Source organism: Lucilia cuprina, chromosome 4 (genome assembly GCF_022045245.1).
Source record: "Lucilia cuprina isolate Lc7/37 chromosome 4, ASM2204524v1, whole genome shotgun sequence".
NCBI lineage: Eukaryota > Metazoa > Arthropoda > Insecta > Diptera > Calliphoridae > Lucilia > Lucilia cuprina.
In genome coordinates, this window is record NC_060952.1 from 31,862,641 (window position 1) to 31,886,143 (window position 23,503).

Consider the following 23,503-nt stretch of genomic DNA (forward strand, 5'->3'; position numbering starts at 1 on the left):
AAGTTATGTGCAAACCAAAAGCTTTTTATCAAACAAGCTCTTTATCACAAGATCATTATCTCTTTTCCAAATATTTTCCTGATGTTAATTTTAATAGTGACATATATAATATCAAAGTTTATTATGGAGGATATTTTAATGGTGATTAGAATGATCAAATAAGGTTAAAACGAATTTTGATATTCGCAAACTATAACTATTTCAAAAATCAATTTACTCTCTCGGACTAAAATTTTATTTCACACACATTTTTATGAAAATCATTATAAAAATTTAATAATTTTTATACAAATTTTGAAAATAGTATTTTGGTTAATATACTGTGCTCGGAAGTCGTTACTAACTAATTTTTCGGCGTTTGCCTTTTTACTCGATTTTTTCTTTCTTTTTTTGTTTTATTTATTATTTGTTGTTTTATGTATAATCGCAAATATTATTCACACAATTTTTTGTTGTTAAACAAAATGTGCGAACAAAGAGCATTTCGCCAAAGAATAATTTCCTTGTTTTATTAAAACAGACACTCGACGTTCAGTCACAAAATAACAATTTAACTGAACGGTTATAAAATAAATAATAATAATAATAATAATAAAAATATTATTATATTTGTCTTTGTAATACATTCCATATTTCAAGTAAGTAAAATTTGATAATGATTAATAATCTAAAGAAAATAAAACTAATGGACTTGTAACTTTTGGTTAAAAAAATTTAATATTTTTGGTTAGAATAATAGTTCTTTCAAAATATTCCATTGCTTCAATTAATAAAAAAAACGCAAAAAAACTTATGAAAAATACCTATTATGTTCCAAAGCGCACGTAAATGATAATGGCAACAGCTGATAAATCGCTGGGGTTTATTAAAAAGGTAACAACAGATAAAACAAACGATCGTGTTTATAAATAAAAACCATATATTAGTATTCTTACAGTGGATTAAAGTTTAAATAAACAACCACTTTAGTGGGGAGGGTATATTGGGTTTGTGCTGATGTTTGTAACGCACAATAATATTGGTCCTATACCCACCTTAAAGTATACCAATCGGCTTAGAATCATTTTCCAAGTCGATTTAGCTATGTCCGTCCGTCCGTCCATGTAAACTTTCTAATCAAACTACAGGTCGCAATTTTAAAGATAATTGAATGAAATTTGGTACTAGATCTTCCCAGGGACGAACCCTATTGATAATGGTTAAGATCGGTCCATTATTTCACCTAGCCCCCATAGGGCTTGTAAACATTGTAATCAAACTACAGGTCGTAATTTTGGAGATAATTCAATGAAATTTGGCACATGATCTTCTATTATACCGTAGACGAGCCTATTGAATATGATTAACATCGGTTCATTATTTCACCTAGCCCCCATACAACTGAACCCCCTAATAAGGCTTGTTAACCTTGTAATCAAACTACAGGTCAGAATTTTGGAGATAATTCAATGAAACTTGGCACATGATGGTATTTATGATACTGTAGACGAAGCCTATTGAAAAATGGTTAACATGGGTCAATTATTTCACCTAGGCCCCATAGAACTGAACCCGCCAAATAGGGCTTTTTAGTTCATAATTTTGTTTAATATACTCGTATCTCGACAAAAAGCTGCAAAACTAGTCTTCACATTTTATTCGTATACAGGTGTAGGGTATTATATGGTCGGCCTCGCCCGACTATAACTTCTTACTTGTTTTTTATTGTAAATGAAGATTCAGAAATGAAAAATGAACATGAACATTTAAATCGAAATTATAATAACAAAAAAATTTGCCGGTTTTTTACATACCGAATTAATTTAAACAAAGATCGTTAATACCAAATATAACGGGATTTTAAATTTAAATGATTTGAAATTACGAAAAAATGTGCTACATCCCAGCAAAAATTTGTTGTATTCTATAATACTACAATTTCATAATAACTTCCAAAAAAAAGAACATAAAAACAAGTAGGAAAGTATAGTCGGGCATGGCCGACCATATAATACCCTACACCATGAGTATATTTTTAAAATTTTTACTTTTTATAAAGAAACTTTTATGTTGAATATTATTCCAAAATATTTAAGCAATTTATTGATAAAAAAAACCAAAATTTCTAAATGAGGCTTTATATAGGCCAAATATGGGCCGATCCTCGGTAAATTTGGGAAAAGGATATATTTTTAAATAACAGTTAGTTTTGTTGAGTTTCATTGCGATACAAATGGTTACAAGTCAATTTTAGACGTTTAAGACATTTTTTGAAGGGGGGTTTGTATGGGGTCTAGGGTCAAATAAGGGCCAATCCTTACGAAAATCTGCAGTGTCATTTATATTTATGTAAAACTTATTTGTGCCAATTTTTAGAAAGATAATAAAATATTTGACGTAATTATGGCATAAAAAGTTTAATTCGGGAGGTACGGTTGTATGGGGGCTAGGTGAAATAATGGACCGATTTCAGCCATTTTCAATAGGCCCTGTGCCAAAAAACATGCTTGGTCCAAATTTCATCAAATTATCTTGAAAATTGCGGCCTGTACCTTGCGCACAAGGTTTACATGGACAGACGGACGGACATGTCTTAATCGACTTCAAAAATGATTCTGAATCGATCGGTATACTTTAAGGTGGGTATTGCACCAATATTTTTGTATGTTACAAACATCAGCACAAACGTATAATACCCTCCCCACTATAGTGGTGTAGGGTATAAAAATAACCAGACATTGTGAAAATGGGGGTTAAATTTATTTATTAAACCGATGTTCGTTAACATATTTTTTAAAATAGTCTCAGTTTCATAACTGCGATTAGAATTCTTGATCTAACCACAATATGTTCAAAATAATATTACAAAATAATCTAAGAAATCTGAAATGGACCAGATTGTACAATTCTTTTCGTGAAATATGAAAAATAGTTTTTCCCTTAATAAATATTGTATTATATTTGTGCTATTAAAGGTAACGCTTAAAAAATAATAAATCCTAACTTACTTAAATTACCTATGTGTGCATACTTTAAATACAGATGTTTTATCTACGAAACTATTTACATTAGGAAAAACTACAGTTTTTGGGAAAAACTACCTGAAATTACACATGAGCATAATAGAAAATGTGATAAGCCGCACTAATTCGAAAATGTGAAAATTTTATAACTTTAAACCAAAACTGAACTTCAAAGATTTTTTAAAAGTTATAACTATGACAACTATTTCACACATATTTATATACATACAGTGAATCAACTAAGTTTTTTTGCCTACCTTTTTTAAGAGAATTTAGATTTTTGTTCATAAATAAAATTGGAAAAAAAGAAAAAAGTAAATTTATGTTTACCAATTAAAAATAGAGATTGTGTAAAATGGGAAAACCAAGAAAAAAATATTAAAATACAAATTTTGGTGCATTTGTTGTTGGATTTTATTATTTTTCATCAGAATTTGCATGTCAATAAAGTATTTTGAGAATTCCGGTTAATTTCATTGGGGTGTTCAAATTATTTTTGGAATTTATTGTTTTATTGTTAAAAGGAAGAATGTTAAGTATTTTTTAATTGCAATTAGCAAAAATCATATCCACATTGGGTGAAAATGTGATTTTATTTGCCTTAAAATATTTAAAGGATAATAATGAGGCAATTTCGATATAAAAAATTAGTTTAAATTTCTAGAACAAGTGTAAATTAATAAAATATAATTATGAAATGTTTAATCAATAATATTAAAAGATATAAAATAGAGTAATAGATGAAATGATCCAAAGAATAATTAGAAAAAACGCACTGAGTGCTCTTTCAAAAACTTTAACTGCCAAAGAAAGGCGACTTGTATCCAAGGAAAACTATTGGACTCCTGATTTATCTTTTTCAAAATCTATATACGAACTTGGAGGAACACTATGTTTAAATTTAGACCTTTAAACAGACCTTAGATTGCTTGGAACCAATGTAAAGTGAACTGTCGTGTAGTACAGGAAAAATACCTAATTTAGATATTTTAAAATAGAGGTGGTTATCATACCGTAACGTCAACAAAAGCAATATTTTTCACCTAATACATACACTTATATATATTTAGAATCCAAATCAAAAATAACTATCCAGATCCTAATACGCCTACTGTATCTTATTCATAAAATGAAGTATTTAAAATATGAGGTTGAAAATCAAGATTTTAGCATTTAATAGTTCTATAGTGGTATATGGTGATGTCCCTATACTTAGAGTGGCTAGGATGGTACTTAGTGTTAGATTTATTGAATAAGAATCAATATTATACAATTCTAAATTAAATTTATACAATACTCCCCAAATAGATGGAGTTTCTGTAATGTAGTTTTTGTTTATCAATTTATCAAAATGACAAAAAACCCGGATTATTTTTGTTATAATATATAGATTTATACCTGACTAAACATTTTTTCTAGGTCCAAATCCATTGATTATCTAATATATCATGTATCCAATTCAAAATTAATTATTATTTTCGAAATTTAATAAAAGAAACGATAGATTTCATGTTAAGTCAAATATTGATAAATTTTTATAGGTATATAGGACAATAAATCAGTTAAGAAATGGCCAAATTTAGTCGTTCCACTACTAAAATATCTAAAAAATGTTATTCTAATATGTAGGAGTAATAAAAATATTAAATTTTATAAAATAATGCAGCAATATTAAAAAAATGAACAAAAAAACCTAAAAAAGCAAAATACTTTATTGTCCCAAAAAATTAACAATAAGTTTACATTTTATCAAAAATCTCGTTAATTAATATAACGATTTTACTTTTTATGGTAGAAAATTAAAATATAAGATTTATTTTGCTAAAAATTGTTCAGATAAAGTTTTTTCTTAAAATTTATAAAATTTTACATAGGCAAATTACTTAATTGATTCACTGTAAATGAATAATGCAATGCTCCTTTTAAAGCAGCTACATTTAATAATTTTATATTTCTTACAGCGCATACAGATCCAACTGTATGAAACTCTAAAAAACCAATTCCATTATGCTGGGAAAAACAATTAAAATTTTTCTCTTGCTCATTGGAGTGTATCTTGAATTTGCTACATGTTATTCAGCATATCAAGATGCGCTCATAATAAGAGAATATAAAAGACAACTACGACGCAATGCAACACTATCGGCACCCGATTTAGATCATGTGAAAATTGCTCGAAATTTAGTGCATCAAGCCAACTGGGCTTCTGTAGGTACAATATCAACACATAGTGCCGTTAAAGATTATCCAATGGTTAATATAATATCTATAAACGATAATGATGCTTTTGGTCAATCGACTGGACGCATAAGGTTTCTTTTGACTGATTTAGATTTTACTGGTCCCGATTGGCAGCATAACAATAAGGCTACATTCTTGTTTACTGATGAGCAATTAATGCATTGCTCTAAAAGGCCGTGGCCTGATAATAACTCACCTATTGATCCCATGGAACCAACATGTGCTCGTGCTATTATAAGTGGACAAGTTGTTAAGGTAATAATATTATGTTTTATTATAATGGCATTAATTTTTCTAATTTAAAATATTATGAAATTTTTTTATACTTTTGAAGATGGATAAATCAAGCAATGATTATGATGGTGCTTTAGTAGCTTTCGTCGAAAGACATCCTGCTGCTAAGAATTGGTTAAAGGGTAAATAACATTTATAAATTTCATTTATATTTAAGTATTTATTAATTCTAATGTTTAAATTCATTTTAGCACACTCATTTTACCTATGTGAGCTGAATATTACAAATATTTTTGTTTTGGATTATTATGGTGGGCCACATACTGTTAATATTACCGATTATTATAATACAAAACCATAATTTTGTATATAAATTTTAAAATAAATTCAATATTTACAATTTTTGTTTTTGTAAATAATAATAAAAACTTCTGTTTGCAATAATTTTAATTAACAAATTTATGGGGCACAAGGAAATGTGCAACACATACAAGTCCTTAACAATTCTATAACGGTTTGTCTGTTTGTTAGTCCTATAGATCACAAATCAGTCAAAAACAAGTAGGAGTACTATATTTGGCTATTTAAGATCATAAATACCATTTACCTACAGTGAATCAATTGAGTAATTTGCCTATGTAAAATTTTATAAATTTAAAGAAAAAACTTTATGTGAACAATTATTTTTATTACTCCTATATATTAGAATAATATTTTTAGATATTTTAGTAGTGGAACGACTAAATTTGGACATTTCTTAACCGATTTATTATCCTATATACCTATCAGAATTTATCAATATTTGACTTAACATGAAATCTATCGTTTCTTTCATTAAATTTCGAAAATAATAAGTAATTTTGAATTGGATACATTATATATTAAATAATCAATGGATTTGGACCTATAAAAAATGTTTAGTCAGATATAAATCTATATATTATAACAAAAATAATCTAGGTTTTTGGTCATTTTGTATTGATAAACAAAAACTACATCACGGAAACTCCATCTATTTGGGGTGTATTGTGTAAATTTAATTTAGAATTGTATAATATTGATTCTTATTCAATAAATCTAACACTAAGTACCATCCTAACCACTCTCATGATAAAATCCTGATTTTCAACCTCATATTTTAAATGCTTTATTTTATGAATAAGATACAGTAGGCGTATTTAGATTTGGATAGTTATTCTTGATTTGGATTCTAAATATATATAAGTGTATGTATTAGCTGAAAATTTTTGCTTTTGTTGACGTTACGGTATGATAACCACCTCTATTTTAAAATATCTAAATTAGGTATTTTTCCTGTACTACACGACAGTTCACTTTACATTGGTTCCAAGCAATCTAAGGTCTGTTTAGAGTTCTAAATTAAAACATAGTGTTCCTCCTAGTTTGTATATAGATTTTGAAAAAGATAAATCAGGAGTCCAATAGTTTTCCTTGGATACAACTCGCCTCCCTTTGGCAGTTAAAGATTTTGAAAGAGCACTCAGTGCGTTTTTTCTAATAATTCTTTGGATCATTTCATCTATTACTCTATTTTGTATTTTTTAATGTTATTGATTAAACATTTCATAATTATATTTTTTGATTTACACCTCTTCTAGAAATCTAAACTAATTTTTTATATCAAAATTGCCTCATTATTATCCTTTAAATATTTTAAGGCAAATAACATCTCATTTTTGCAAATTGCTATTGAAAAATACTTAACACTCTTTCTTTAAACAATAAAACAATAAATTCCAAAAATAATTAAAAAATAATTTAAAAAACCCAATGAAATTAACCGGAATTCTCAAAATACTTTATTGACATGCAAATTCTAATGAAAAATAATAAAATGCAACAACAAATGCACCAAAATTTGTATTTTAATATTTTTTTCTTGGTTTTCCCATTTTACACAATCTCCATTTTTAATTGAAAACATAAATTTACTTTTTACATGTTTTTTTTTCAATTTTATTTATGAACAGAAAACTAAATTCTTTTAAAAAAAGGTAGGCAAAAAACTTAGTTGATTCACTGTAGTTCAACACATTCAATTCTATTATGGTAAATGGTATTGAAATCATAAATACCATTTACCTATAAACTAGTCGAATATTGGTAGGAAAAAAGATTTTATATATATATTTTGATTGCTTAAATAAGAAGTACATAATGGACCGATTCGGAAAAATATCGTAGAATTTTATACAAAACATACAAGTCCTTAACAATTCTATGACGGTCTGTCTGTAAGTAAGTAAGAGTACTATATTTGTCCGTTCCCACGACAATCGGTTCATCGCACCGGAACGACTCGGAGTTCAACAAACAACGACCAAGGATTGTCAACCCAGTCACACCGACTTTACACGTATCGCTGCTACAACAACAACAACTATATTTGTCTATTTGAAATCATAAATACCATTGCTTAAATAAGAAGTACATAATGGACCCATTCGGAAAAATATCGTAGAATGATTTATATTTATACAAAACATACAAGTCCTTAACAATTCTATAACGGTCTGTATGTTTGTTAGTCCAATAGGCCACAAATCAGTCAAAAACAAGTAAGAAACAAGTCGAATATTATATAAATAAAGTTCTTTTTTATTTATTGAAGGCTTAAATAAGAAGTAAATAATGGACCGAAAAATCAAAAGTTTCCCAAAAAAAGTTTTCTAGTATCGACCGGCATTTACGGAATTAAAGTTTATATGAAAGCTATGACAAAAAAAATATTGAATTAAATATAGGCAATGAAGAATTATTTGTTCTTAACTATTTATACCCTACACCACTTTAGTGGGGAGGGTATATTGGGTTTGTGCTGATGTTTGTAACATACAAAAATATTCGTCCTATATCCACCTTAAAGTATACCAATCGGCTTGAAATCATTTTCTGAGTCGATTAAGTAAGATTAAGTAATGTTAATATTTAATTCAACTTTTTTGTGGCTTTAATATTTCTAATATTTCAAATAAAAATCTGGTCTGCCTATTTGCTCAAAAACAACTCTGTCTTTAGTTTAAACATTACACACAAACACACAGTTGTTATAAATTACAACTCTGTTCGCTATGTACTAAAAACATAAACAAGTACTAAAACAAATACAACCCTGTACACAACTCAAATTTATTTTCCAACGTCTGCCGTGAAAGTGCATTTTCAACAATACTTTCTTATTAATTGCCAGAAAAATTATAAAAATTTAAAATATACCTTTGAATACAAAAAATTAGTGAAATAATATAATTAAGAAATATGAAAAAATAAAATTCTTAACATTTACGCGAAAAAAAACAATTGTTAACGAAATAAAATTAGTAAGCGTGTGTGTGTGTGAGTTTATTCTTCTTGAACTAAAAAAGTCGCGGGTTTTATTTTCGTTTTAAATGGAGGAACGTGAGACACTATTGCTCGAGGAGAGTTATTGCAGTAAAGTGGGCAATAATACAACGACCGATGCTTTGGACAAGGATGATTCGGATGTGTTGCATAATAATCAACCGATTGAATATAAAACACCCAAGAAATCATCGATATTAATTGATGGCGAACGTTTGTTGGATAAAATAAATATTTTGACAACAAAACCAGAAAATACTTCAACATGTACCAAAGTAAGTATGAAAATAATAGTGTGCTTGTTAATAATTTCGATTTATGTTGAAATTCATTAGAGTTTTTGTCGTTTTTTGATATTCTTTGATAAAAAGTCCTGTTATTTTTCATATGATAATCATGCTAATGCAAGATTATGTTGTTGTTATTGTTTACAATCCCATTTTGTTGTATACACATTCACACAAACACGCGATATTTAGTCGGCTAAGGTATTTGTTATTGTTTTGTAGAATGAAGAAAAAAACCGTTTTTCTAGAGTTGCCAATAAATGAAATGCAAATAATAAAACAAATTAAATACGTGCTTAAGTAGTTTTCCAAGATTGTGATTCAATAAAAACTATATTCATATGTGAATAATTCCCAACCAAATTTGAAAGTAAGTTCCTTTGGATTTTGTTTGAAATCTGTAAATTTGTCCAGTCGAGAAGACTGCAGCTATTTGCTAAAAAGGCTTCTCCAAAACTTCATTAGCTGAACTCTTTGGTTTAAAAAGTGGGACAGACGATTTGTTATATATTCCTCTTTTTTTATATCAGCCAATTTTATAAAGTTACCAGCATACCCTGGGTGCTTCGCTACCCTAACTATGTACAATATCGTAAAAATATCAAAAAGTTTCATCGGAAAAACGAAAAAGTGCAAAGATCTCTTTCATTAAATTATCATTTAATAAGGATCGTGTGTTCCGGTTAACCATTATAAAAAATCCATTTGAAGAATAAAAAAGTACCAAATAGTTCCCACTTCCAGAATATTATTCAGTCAAGACCATGTATGTTAAAATTAATGTTCCTAGGTTGAATATTTTAGAAAATTAAAAAAGTACAATTTATGAGATAAAAAGTACTAAAAAGTTGTCTCTTAAAGGATCTTATTCAATGAGGACCGTGTATGTTTAATAATCATGTGTTTTCAGTTCATATTAAAGAACATACATAGAGTATCATTTGAAGGAAAAAAAGTACCAAAAGTGGAATAAAGTTTACCTAAGTGGAAAGTACTAATAAAAAGAGTTCAATGTTTCCCCTTTTCGCTTAGAAGTATATTTTTTTCGAAAATTAAGTTAACAAATTGTTCCGAATTTTAATCTACATATACCTATATCACAGATAAAACTCAAACGATTCAAATTTATTCCAGAAAAATTGAGCTTTAAAAAAGGTACCAAACCATTTACTCGAATTTGGTCCTATATTGGCGTTAGTACTCGAATTCCAAAATAATATACCAAAAGCTTATTTTGTGTAAGTAAAAAAACTACTTTTTGAAATTTTATAAAAGTTGGTTGGTTTGAATAAAATTAAATTTACTGTTTTTCCCCTTTTTGGTACTTTTTTACCCAATGAAATAGCAAAAATTTTATTACAATAAAAAAAATTTTATTACAATAAAAAAAAATTTATTACAATAAATATTACAGAGTTAGTACGTAATTTAATAGGAATAATTCAATAAACCGAAAAAGTTTTCTTAATGTGCTAAAAAAAAGTACCATAAATACAGTTTTGTCCCTTTTACACCCAAAAAAGATTGAATTTTAAAAAAGTACGAAACAGGTGTCTCATAATTTTGAGAGATGTATCCAAAATATTTAGAAAAATTTGATTATGTTAATTACTTTAAAAGTTATAAAGGGCTGAAAAAGGTACCAAAATCACATTTGTTACAAATTTTTACCCCTTAAAAGTACGAATTTCAAAAAAGTACCAAACACCCGTCTGCTCATTTTAAGAGTAGATACAGGTGCATTTAAATTTTTTCTTGTAATATTAATATTATGTAAGATATTTAAGAAAACCTGTTTTACCCGTTTTTTCCCCTTTTTACCCGTAAATGTGCAAATCCCTCCTTAGTGGATCTATATAACCAAAAACACATCTACTGTCAAAATTTCATGATTCTAGGTTCAGTTTGGGCTGTGCGATGATGAATCAGTCAGTCAGTAACGCTACACTTTTATATATATAGATTCCAAAATAATTGAGACCTAATAGACAATATGAGTTAGTTAGTCTCCAGTAAGTATTTCATCTATAGATCAGCACGATATAAGCTATTAGAAATTCGAATAGTTCTCTGTCAGTTACAAAAAAAAATTATTTACACAATTTTTATGTCATCTCTTATAATTTCTTTACAGCTACCAACTATAAAAGATTTTGTAATTATTAAACCCATAAGTCGTGGTGCATTTGGTAAAGTATTTTTGGGCTATAAAAATAATGATCCCAATAAATTATTCGCCATCAAAGTTATGCGTAAATCAGAGATGATCAATAAAAATATGGTCTCACAAGTGATAACAGAACGTAATGCATTGGCTCTATCTAGAAGTCCATTTTGTGTTAGTCTCTTCTATTCTCTGCAATCAGTATCGTATGTATATTTAGTTATGGAATATATGGTGGGTGGTGATTTAAAATCCCTATTAGCCATGTATGGTTATTTTGATGAAGCAGCAGCACGTTTTTATGTGGCTGAAGTGGCGTTAGCATTGCAATATTTACATGAACATGGTATTATTCATCGTGATATAAAACCCGATAATATGTTGATATCGGCAACGGGTCATGTTAAATTAACTGATTTCGGCTTGAGTAAAATCGAAATGAGAAGAGGGGAAAGAGGTAAGTTGGCCTAGTTAGAGGCAATAATTATTTTTGATTTTCAAAAGTAATACTATTTTCTTTTTTTTTAATGTTAAAGACTTGGAAATATCTGATCTCATAAATTGCTCTCCTAATCTAAATGCCCGAACACCTGGTCAATTATTGTCATTGACATCACATTTATCATTTGGTTCGGAAAGAAAATTAGAATGTGGAACCGGAACTTCGAATTTTATAAATGCCATTAACAAACATAGTAAGTTGAAAAAATTTAAAAATCTGTAAACATTTTAATATCTTTGTTTCCTTTCTTTTACGCAGACATAATGGAATCTTCTGATAGTGAAGCCGACACTTCTCTAAACGATGCAGAAAAAACAGATGATAGTAAAATATCTGGAGTTTCCCCTTTCTTTTCAGCTGAAGAAATAAATGTTTCAATAGCTCATACGTGTAATAACAACAATAATAATGTAAATATTTTCAAAACCTTTAAATATATCTTTCTTCAAGTTTCCCTAATTTTTTTCCCAATTTTCTTTACAGTTAATGGATAGTTCATCATCCTATCATACTTGTGCCTCTGTGGATGTAAGTAAACTATCACCACCTCTAGATCCAGCTTTATGTAATAATAATAATAATAAAATATTAACTCAGCGACGTGTTGAGTTTGCTGAAAATAATAATTTAGCCATTGATGCTAAAAGTTTTTGTAATGTAAGTTATAATTTTCTTTTACAATTATATATCTTATTGCATATTTTTTTTTTAACACTCAACACATATTTTCCGTTTTGAAAAGGGTTGCAAATATGATAGTAATACTAAGGGTTATGATAAAGAAAACATCTGTAATAAGAATTTAGTTAAAGTGGAAAATGCTGACGATACTTCGTTTGAATTTTCTATGATGCGTCGTCGTTCCATTGATGAGGTGTGTGTGTTTTTCTTTTCATATATATATATTTTTCTTGTTTTTAAGTATTTCCCATTTCATTATGTTTCTTCTTGTCCTTCTTGTCATTGTGTTTAACCATCATAAATGTCTTATACATGTTTTTTTGTTAATACTAATATGGGTGCCTTATAATGTGATCACTTTCAATTTTATGTTTAAACTAAGGAGTGAGATCGAAAAATTCTTAACACACATTTTTCATTACATTTTTCAACCAAAGTATTATTTGATTTTTTTTTTGATCAAGTTACCTTTGAAAAACATGTCAGTTATTATGTGTAATGTCAATTATATTAATTTTTTGTTAATCTGATTAAAATGAGTGACCAGAAAAAAGTGAGTACTGAAATTATTAAATATTTTCAACTAAACCCAACTTGGTCTTACAAAAAGTTGGCCAAGCATACAAAGGTCTGCCGTCAAACTGTTTCCAATGTTATTAAACCGTACCGGGAGAACTTGTCAGTTGATAGAAAACCTGGTTCAGGTAGAAGGAATGGTCCACATGATGTTTCTAAAGCCAAAAAATAGAACGCATTTTCAAAAGAGCTCCCAACACATCCGGTAGGAAAGCAGCTCGGTTTGCTCAGTGCTCGGACTATTTGGTACGAAAAGTTAAAGCTAATGCAGGTTTAAAAACATACAAGGCTCAAAAAGTTCCTGACAGGAACGCTGCTAAAAATTTAGAGGCCAAAAATAGAGCACGGAAATTGAAGTCAAGTTTTATAAAAAAATATTCTTGCTGCATAATGGATGACGAAACGTATGTTCTGGCAGATTTTTCGCAACTTCCAGGTCAAAAGTTTTATGTTGCTGATGCTCGAGGGAATGTTGAAGAAAAGTTTAGGACCCAAAAGCAGACAAAATTTCCCAGAAAGTTCTTGGTATGGCAAGCAATATGCAGTTGCGGCAAAAGAAGCCAATCATTTGTTACAACGGGCTCTATAAATACCGAAATTTACATCAAGGAATGTTTACAAAAAAGGCTGCTTCCATTCATAAGACTTCATAATGTGTCCACTTATTTTTGGCCTGACTTGGCATCCTGTCACTATGGTAAACAAGCCCTTGAGTGGTACAAGAACAATAATGTGGTATTTGTACCAAGAGAGGCAAATCCTCCAAACTGCCCGGAGCTAAGGCCAGTGGAGAGATATTGGGCTCTTGTTAAAAGAGAAAAGGTGTCCAAAAGTGTGGTAGTTTTTAAACGGAGATGGACTACATGTTCGAGCAAAGTGACAGAAAGCACTATAAAAACGTTAATGGAAGGGTTTCCGAAAAGGGTTCAAAATTTCATCACTAGTGATTAAAACTATAAAAATATTTTTTTTTGTAAATTGTAATAATAATTTGAATCAAATAAAAAAAAAAAAAAATAAAGCTGTAAGTTTAGTGGTTTCTTTTTTATAAACATATATGTATGTTAAGAATTTTTCGATCTCACTCCTTATAACTAATTGCTTAATTAATTTAATACTTAACTATAATGTACAATGTTTTTTTTTTTTGTATAATTTAGTTTATAATTTTTGTGCATTTGTTTTTATTTTTTTTTTATTAGCGCATACGTTCTTCCAAAGGACAAGAGGACTCTGGTGTTTCAAGTCGTAAAAGTGATTGTTCTAATTCAAATATAAATAGTGAAACTACTTCGTCTTCTATTGATAAAGTCGAAAATTTGTGCAATTCTAGAGATGAATACAGTTGTTCGGATTATTCAAAAAGGTAAGTTTATTTTTTTTTGTTTTGTTATATAGTTTTGCTCTTATGCATGTTTCTATCAAATATCTATTTGAGTTGTGGGCCATATTAGTATTGTGATTGATTTCTTTTTATTTCTTGTAAATAATGCTTCTTTGTATTCTATTTTGTGCAAATGTCTTAAAAAATGGTTTTTTAATTTAATGTAAATATGAATTTAAACTTTTTAATTTAAACTTTAAAATAGATTGATAACAGTGTTAACAGTATAACATGTTTGCTAAAAGTATAAGAAAAATTTTTAAACAATAATATACAAATTAGCTTAAAATCTATTCTAGAGAACAGAAAATAATATTGAGGAGGATATGCAGTATACATTGAAAGATAAATTATAATTTTGTAATATTGCAACAGTTATATTTAAAATTTGTTTGATTCAATATAACAATTTCACTGGTTGGCATTTTCGATTTACTTCGGATTTAACCACAAGTTCTCTATATGTTAATGCTATTTATTGGTAAGAAACTTTTTATCTAAAGGAGACTTCATATAGGGATAAGAATCAAATATATGTCTTAAGGTTAGATTATATGTCTTAAGGTTAGATTATTTTGATAGGAGGATTTATATTACAACAAATCCTAATAAATACAACTAGGCCACTATCATGCCAGTTGTGAGCTCATTTTCATGAATGAAATATTGTTCACAGAATATATTATTTTTCAATGTTTAGAAAGTGTTTCCTAGATGCAATTCTTTAGAATCTTCTTATAAGATACTTGGATCTAACTTTGACGAATTCCTGACATTGGTGAAGAAAGTGCACCTGAATTTCACTGTCCTTTCCACATGCTCTACATTCGTCAGAATCAGAAAGTCCAATTTTTCATAAATTTGTGTATCCACTTAGAATACATAACATCACTCTTGCTCATTTTGAGAAGATGGAAGAGTATTCAGTTGAACCTTTCTTAAAAGCCAATACGGTCTTACGTTTAATTCTATCATCTTATAACACCCTAATAGCCTTATGGCCGTAGGTATATATTAAGGCTGTTTGCGTCATATTTATTCTAATCCAATTTACGTATTTCGTTATCGCTCGGACTTATACCTGAAAACTTGTGTTTTGATTATGTAAACGGAGGTCTAATTCTGTTTCTTCAATATATAACCCCACGCACACTTTGTCCCTTAATTTAGAGCCATCTGTGAAACAACGGATACCTAATGTTCCGCTTGACCAAGAAATTTTATCTAGGATCAGCCTTTCAAAGTTTCCGACATATTCTGTGCTTGGTATGCCATCAGGCACGTCCGATGTTTGTGTATAACCTTCCAATGTGTCCAGTAAACACTTTTGGCCAGTTCGCCTAAAGAAAAATGTTTCAATGGGTAAAATATCCAGCAACGTTTCGAGAGCCTAGGTTGAAGTAGTACATATGACACCACTTATTCCGAAGCAGCATGTACGCTTAAAACCCTTTAGTAGTTTGATATTACACTTTGTGTCCGAACCAGTCCTCTAGATTATTGAATTAACTTTTATAAAGCCAATTTGTCAAAGTAGGACTAAGACACCATTTTATGTCTATAGTCTCCCACATATCGCCCAGAAATGATGTACCTTGTTGATCCTATCCATTATGAGATGTTTTCTAAACATTGGTAAATTGTTTTATATCAATGGACCATAGCTAGATTAAGTAGTAGGGTAATATATTAAAAAAGTGCATGTTTATGTGGTCTGATATATCTTTCTAAGATTACGATTTAGTTGCCTTCCCTTTTCATTTACTGCGTTCTCACTTTGGTTACTTCTCTTACTTTAATGTATGTATATATGTATGTATGTGTTTGTGTTTGATTACCTCACCTTATGCCGTGATGCATGTATTAATTTAGCATTTGGGTAATTCTGTTTGTACACCTACAAAATGGTATAGATTTTGTAAAAATCTTTAGAATTAATTTTGTCATTCTGTTTCATTTCGGCAATACTGTACAAGGAAAAATTATCATTACATTTGGAACATTGTTATTCAAGGAATGAATTTAAAATTGGGGGATATCATATTTGACAAAAACGGTAATCTGTGTTTTGTTTGACATATTTTCCCTTTAATAATCTGTAATTTTTATGCCCTACACCACTATATTGGGGAGGTATACCGATCGATTCAGAATCATTTTTGAGTCGATTAAGACATGTCCGTCCGGCTGGCTGTCCATGTAAAACTTGTGCGTAAAATACAGGCCGCCATTTTCAAGATAATTTGATGAAATTTAGACCAAGCATGTTTTGTGGCACAGGAACGAAACATATTGAAAATGGTTGAAATCGGTCCAAATAGCCCCCATACAACCGTACCTCTCGATTTGCTTTTTTTATTCCATAATTACGTCAAATATACTATTATCTCTTTAAAAATTGGCATAAATAAGTTTTATATAAGTATTAATAACACTGCAGATTTTCGTAATGCTCGGTCCTTATTTGACCCTAGCCCACATATAAACCCCCCTTCAAAAAATGTCTTAAACGTCTAAAATTGACTTGTAACTATTTGTATCGTAATGAATTACAACAAAACTAACTGTTATTTAAAAATATATCCTTTTCCCAAATTTACCGAGGATCGGCCCATGTTTGACCTATACTCCTATATAAAGCTTCATTTAGAAATTGTTGTTTTTTTATCAATTAATTGCGTAAATACTTTGAAATTAAATAAAATTCAACATAAAAGTTTCTTTATGAAAAATAAAAATTTTAAAAATGTACTCATGGTATAGAGTATTATATGGTCTGCAATGCCCGACTATAATTTCCTACTTGTTTAATAAAAATATTTGTGTGGAGGGTATTAAGGAGTGAGATCGAAAAATTCTTAACATACATATATGTTTATAAAAAAGAAACCACTAAACTTACAGCTTTATTTTTTTTATTTGATTCAAATTATTATTAAAATTTACAAAAAAATATTTTTATAGTTTTAATCACTAGTGAACCCTTTTCGGAAACCCTTCCATTAACGTTTTTATAGTGCTTTCTGTCACTTTGCTCGAACATGTAGTCCATCTTCGTTTAAAATCTACCACACTTTTGGACACCTTTTTTGTACTCTTCAATTCTCTTTTAACAAGAGCCCAATATCTCTCCACTGGCCTTAGCTCCGGGCAGTTTGGAGGATTTGCCTCTCTTGGTACAAATACCACATTATTGTTCGTGTACCACTCAAGGGCTTGTTTACCATAGTGACAGGATGCCAAGTCAGGCCAAAAATAAGTGGACACATTATGAAGTCTTATGAATGGAAGCAGCCTTTTTTGTAAACATTCCTTGATGTAAATTTCGGTATTTATAGAGACCGTTGTAACAAATGATTGGCTTCTTTTGCCGCAACTGCATATTGCTTGCCATACCAAGAACTTTCTGGGAAATTTTGTCTGCTTTTGGGTCCTAAACTTTTCTTCAACATTCCCTCGAGCATCAGCAACATAAAACTTTTGACCTGGAAGTTGCGAAAAATCTGCCAGAACATACGTTTCGTCATCCATTATTCAGCAAGAATATTTTTTATAAAACTTGACTTCAATTTCCGTGCTCTATTTTTGGCCTCTAAATTTTTAGCAGCGTTCCTGTCAGGAACTTTTTGAGCCTTGTATGTTTTTAAACCTGCATTAGCTTTAACTTTTCGTACCAAATAGTCCGAGCACTGAGCTAACCGAGCTGCTTTCCTACCGGATGTGTTGGGAGCTCTTTTGAAAATGCGTCCTATTTTTTGGCTTTAGAAACATCATGTGGACCATTCCTTCTACCTGAACCAGGTTTTCTATCAACTGACAAGTTCTCCCGGTACTGTTTAATAACATTGGAAACAGTTTGACGGCAGACCTTTGTATGCTTGGCCAACTTTTTGTAAGACCAAGTTGGGTTTAGTTGAAAATATTTAATAATTTCAGTACGCACTTTTTTCTGGTCACTCATTTTAATCAGATTAACAAAAAAATTAATATAATTGACATTACACATAATTACTGACATGTTTTTCAAAGGCAACTTGATCAAAAAAAATCAAATAATACTTTGGTTGAAAAATGTAATGAAAAACGTGTGTTAAGAATTTTTCGATCTCACTCCTTATGCGTTTGTGCTGATGTTTGTAACACCCTAAAATTTTGGTCACTTTCTAAATCGATTTAGCTATGTTCGTCTGACCGTTTGTTTGTCTGTTTGTAAAGCTTTTGCACACGCTACAAGATAACTTGATGAAATTTGGCATCTGATGTTTTTGGCTTAAGAACGAACACTAAAATATAGGCGTCGTCTAGCCTCTATACAACCTTACCCCCGAATAGGGCTATTATGTCAACAAAAATTGGCAAAACTATGTTTAATAGAACCTTAAATGACACTACCGATTTTTGAAATTATCGGGCCTCATTTGAACCTAGCCACCACCATACAAACTTCCCTTCACAAAATGACTTGAAAGTTAAAAGTCATAATTGAAAACACACAATCAACAAAAACAATATAATAATGAATTCGGAAGAAGAAAAACTTAATATTTTAAGTAAATAGTAATTTTCTGATTTCTTTTATCAATACTATTACAGTTTTAAACATTTATTTATATTTTTACTAAAATTTTACACTTTACAAAAATGATATTTGCAAAACAAACATCTGTTCATTGTTTATGTTTTTAACTAAAAAATTGGCAACACTATCTAAGTTAAAGACCTAATTAAAGACCGCCTAAATTTGTTCCGAGTTTAATCTAACAGCTAGTTAAATCTAGTTTAACTGAGTAGTAAGAAAACCGCCCTAAATTCTACATAAATAACTTTGAAGTAGATATTAACCCTATCGCCAATCATCAATTCACGTGAAATATGTTCCCTTTTCACTTTTTTTCGTTCACTAACTTTTTTGTCGTGAAAAAATTTACCTGTTGTTAAATTTGTTGATGAAATTTTGTAAACATTTAATAAATGTTCCATAAACAAGTAAGAGTTCTATATTCGGCTGTGCCGAATCTTATATACCCTTCACCATGATATGTTAAAAAACAATGTTCCCTTTTCACTTTTTTCCGTTCACTAACTTTTTTGTCGTGAAAAAATTTACCTGTTGTTAAATTTGTTGATGAAATTTTGTAAGCATTTAATAAATGTTCCATAAACAAGTAAGAGTTCTATATTCGGCTGTGCCGAATCTTATATACCCTTTACCATGATATGTTAAAAAACAATCATTAGGAATATTATTACAAAAAATCAAAAAATACCAATTGTAGCCCATTTTATACGATCTATGGGCTACATACTTAATTTCATGTTTCTAGGTTCAATATTATAGAAAATTCAAAAAGTACCTTTTGTAGAACAAAAAAGTACCAAAAAGTCCCCTTTTATGTGTTCTGGCCTATTCCGGGCTCTACATACTTAATTTCATGCTCCTAGGTTTAATATTATAGAAAATTTAAAAAAATACATTTTGTATAACGAAAAAGTACCAAAAAGTCCCCTTTTATAGGTTCTTACCTAGTCAAGGCACTACATGCTAAATTTCATATTTCTAGGTTCAATATTATAGAAAATTCAAAAAGTACCTTATGTAGAACGAAAAAGTACCAAAATATCCCCTTTAATGTGTTCTGGACTAATCCATATAACGAAAAAGTACCAAAAAGTCCCCTTTAATGTGTTCTGGACAAATCCGGACTCTACATACTTAATTTCATGTTTCTAGCCTATAACAACGTAACGTAACGTCATGTTCATTATTTGCTTTGTGTTTATAAACAAGAAATCACAATAACAAAAAATATTTACCGTTTGATACTGTGTTTTGTTTTTGTTTGTTTATTGTTTTGTATAAGTATGCACGAAAAAAGTAAATTTTTTATGAAATTTTCAGAGGTGTCTCGTTTTACTCATATTTTCGTTATTTATGGGCCGATTGAGCTGATTTTAAATAGCGTTCTATTCGATCGTATTTCAGGTAGAATTATTGAAAATTCGGACCTCGCGAATATCTGGGGTCTTCTGAAAACTGATTTCAACATACACACAGACAGACAGAAGAACATGGCTAAATCGACTCCGCTATTTATAAGGATCCAGAATATATGTATATACTTTGTAGGGTCGCCTTCGTGAGAAGCGGAGGGTATAAAAACATAGTAAATGCTTTATTATTTGAAAAATAATCCACATTTTTAACATATTGACTTGTATAGGATATCATATGGTCGACAATGCCCGACTATACATTAATATTTGTTTTACATCAACATCATTTGATGTCGTATGTGACAAATCTTATGTGAACATTTTTTTGGACTGATCCTCTTGATCATTTGTAAAGAGAATTTAATTCTTACATAAAACTATAATACTGATATTTTTAAGCCTGTTTTTATGGGAATAGGATTAACTATGGCTGTGGGTTCCCTACATTTATAATTTCGCGTTCAATTCATAATAAACATATGGTATGACACTTTAAACAGGATTTGAGGAGCTACATGTTGGGACTAGGGAAAAACTTGAAAGGATATTAGTCAATTTTTGACCAAGCAAACTAAGTAATCGATAGAAAATATTCGTAAAATAGTTAAACATATATATGTATTGGTAGCCGTTAGGACCATGTCATGCTTTCAACAGACAGAGGAATGATGCTATAGATTGCCTTAAAATGAAATAATTAGATATTGGTTTGCAGTTGCTAAAAAAAGTTGTTACGCTTTTTATAAAATTTTGTGGGTTGTAGCTTTAATCGATTGTTTAGCTATACGTTAAAAATATTCTGTGTATATACCTTTGAAAGAAGTTTAGTGTTTGATTAAGATAAAAAGTAATTAAATAACTTATGTATGTAATTTTGAAACAAAAAAAGTTTTGTACAAAGTCTACAAAGCTTAAGTAATAGATTTTAGTGATTTGAGAATTATATCTTTAAAAAAATAAACATAAACTGTGATTTTTATTAAGAAAAAAATGCAGCTTTAAGTAAGTATAACATTTAAAATATTGCTTGTATATAATTTGAAGAAAAAACTTACTCCCTTTATAACTAATAACAAAATTTCAAAACTTTTTAACTTTTCTTTAATAACCTACAAAAACAAATCTACATATCACTTCAACTATAAACAACAACAAACAATCTATCAGCTATAATATAAACAACACAAACGAAATAAGCGGAATACGTATGCATTCGCCATTTCGCAATATATCAAGGAATTTTAAACGACCAGAATTTCAAAGGTGTTTAATTTTAACATAAATATTAAAAAAACTTTTCAGTTAAATAAATATATATATTTTTCTTAATTTTCATCTTTTTCAATAACCATATAGCTCTTTTAGAGGCATGAAACGTAAAATAAATTTAATAAATCGTTCGGAAAATAATTCAATTTATGATGCAGATGGTTATAGTAATGGCTCTGGTAGCACAGGTTTAACACAAGAAATTGATATTTTGGATATTGGATCGAGCACACCGAAAAAACGTAAAGCCAAATCACCCATAAGAGGTGTATTGAAAGTACGTTCTCTTTCCGATGATGAAATGCCACAATTGATTAATGAAAATGTGGCTAATGTGGTCTTTTCAACACCGGTCTCTTCACAAAAATTGCCCAGACGTGATGGTGGTCTTTTGGGCAAATTAAAGGCGACACGTTTTGCATTACCACTTTCCATCGAGACTAAGAAACGTGAACAGGCAGCAGATAAAACATCAGGTGTGCAATATTTAAAAATGGCTCATGATGATCCCACCATGTCACCCATTAATTTAAATACTAATTCGGCGCCAAAAACACCGAAAAATATTAATACACCATTTCGTACACCGAAATCGGTGAGAAGAGGTGGTCGTCAGTCGAGTGAACGTATTTTAGGAACTCCAGATTATTTAGCTCCAGAGTTATTGTTAAAGTAAGTTTTAGTTTAATCTTTTGATATTTTTATAAAAAGAATTTAAAATATAATTTTTATGCCGATTGATTGTTTAGACAAGGTCATGGTCCTGCTGTAGATTGGTGGGCATTGGGTGTATGTTTTTATGAATTTTTAACGGGTATACCACCATTTAATGATGAAACGCCCCAAAAAGTATTTGACAACATTCTTAACAAAAGTAAGTATAGGAAAAGAAAAAAAACTCCCTAAATAAAAATTTATTAAATTAACTCTTAACATAGATATTGAATGGCCAGAAGGGGATGAAGCTTTATCACCAGATGCCGTCGAAGCAGTCGAACTGTTACTTACAATGGATCCCAGCGAAAGACCGGCCGCTAAAGAGGTACAACAAATGCCATTCTTTGAATGCATTGACTGGGAACACTTAGAAACGGAAGAACCACCATTTGTGCCAAATCCTGAAAATCCTACAGACACTGCATACTTTGAGGCGCGCAATAATATGCAACATTTAAAATTATCAAATTTTGCTCTTGAAGACTAAAAGTAACAACACAATTATAATTATATTCACTCGCTCTAATTTTTTCTCATTAGCAAATGTGCTAAAAACTATGCATTGTGATAAGTAGAATTATATAATAGATGTTTTTTATTATTTTTATTATTATTAAAAAAAATATATTGTATTTTGTTATTTGTTTAAACTAACCAACCGTTTAACCGGAGCCAGGCTGCATCCTATTGAACTTAACAAAACACAAGAATATTTTTCAAAAAAAATTTCCTTTCCAAATTTAAATTAAATTACAATATTTTATTTTGTTTTCTTTTTATTTTATTGTTTTTATGTTATTTGTAAGTTTTTCATTTCATTTTTTTTTATATTCATTTAGTTAATTCATTCTCTCTTATGATTATAATAAATGTTTATTACTTTTAATTTAATTGAAATTTATACACCAATACAGTCATCATGTATAACTTGAAAAAAAAAAATTACATATATTTTTTATAATTTCATACTTAATATCTAAGAGAAGTATTCTTTGACTTTGTCTTAATACTTTTTCCCATTTCTTTCCTTTCTAAGTAATTGCCTTTTCTTTTATTTTATTTTGCTTATAGTTTATAGTTAAACATGTA

General features: G+C 29.4%; 2 protein-coding genes across 3 annotated transcripts; both read left to right on the forward strand.

Annotated features, from left to right (window-relative positions):
• The first annotated feature begins 484 nt into the window (after window positions 1-484).
• LOC111683473 (protein CREG1) lies at window positions 485-5,905 on the forward strand. The gene is made up of 4 exons (XM_023445546.2): window positions 485-638; window positions 4,964-5,498; window positions 5,578-5,659; window positions 5,729-5,905. Exons 2-4 carry the CDS (start codon window positions 5,010-5,012, stop codon window positions 5,836-5,838), a joined length of 681 nt encoding a protein of 226 aa, XP_023301314.2. The 5' UTR covers window positions 485-638; window positions 4,964-5,009; the 3' UTR covers window positions 5,839-5,905.
• A 2,636-nt stretch (window positions 5,906-8,541) lies between these two features.
• LOC111683470 (serine/threonine-protein kinase greatwall) lies at window positions 8,542-23,024 on the forward strand. Of its 2 annotated transcripts, XM_023445542.2 has the most exons (11): window positions 8,549-9,115; window positions 11,262-11,748; window positions 11,828-11,986; window positions 12,052-12,203; window positions 12,277-12,450; window positions 12,536-12,667; window positions 14,253-14,416; window positions 21,596-21,691; window positions 21,785-22,369; window positions 22,447-22,571; window positions 22,636-23,024. In XM_023445542.2, exons 1-11 carry the CDS (start codon window positions 8,888-8,890, stop codon window positions 22,899-22,901), a joined length of 2,568 nt encoding a protein of 855 aa, XP_023301310.2. In that variant the 5' UTR covers window positions 8,549-8,887; the 3' UTR covers window positions 22,902-23,024. The 2 variants fall into 2 exon arrangements, with proteins under 2 accessions (XP_046803982.1, XP_023301310.2); XM_046948026.1 differs by lacking the exon at window positions 21,596-21,691 and having other exon boundaries at window positions 8,542-9,115.
• The last annotated feature ends 479 nt before the right edge of the window (window positions 23,025-23,503 follow it).

What these genes read in the sequence shown, in the direction of transcription:
- LOC111683470 (XM_023445542.2), top strand. Translation starts at nt 8,888, where the DNA reads ATGGAGGAACGTGAGACACTATTGCTCGAGGAGAGTTATTGCAGTAAA. An exon ending in ATACTTCAACATGTACCAAA is followed by an intron (nt 9,116 to 11,261) that starts GTAAGTATGAAA and finishes ATTTCTTTACAG; the next exon opens with CTACCAACTATAAAAGATTT. An exon ending in GCTCCAGAGTTATTGTTAAA is followed by an intron (nt 22,370 to 22,446) that starts GTAAGTTTTAGT and finishes TTGATTGTTTAG; the next exon opens with ACAAGGTCATGGTCCTGCTG.
- LOC111683473 (XM_023445546.2), top strand. Translation starts at nt 5,010, where the DNA reads ATGCTGGGAAAAACAATTAAAATTTTTCTCTTGCTCATTGGAGTGTAT. An exon ending in TAAGTGGACAAGTTGTTAAG is followed by an intron (nt 5,499 to 5,577) that starts GTAATAATATTA and finishes ATACTTTTGAAG; the next exon opens with ATGGATAAATCAAGCAATGA. An exon ending in TGCTAAGAATTGGTTAAAGG is followed by an intron (nt 5,660 to 5,728) that starts GTAAATAACATT and finishes AATTCATTTTAG; the next exon opens with CACACTCATTTTACCTATGT.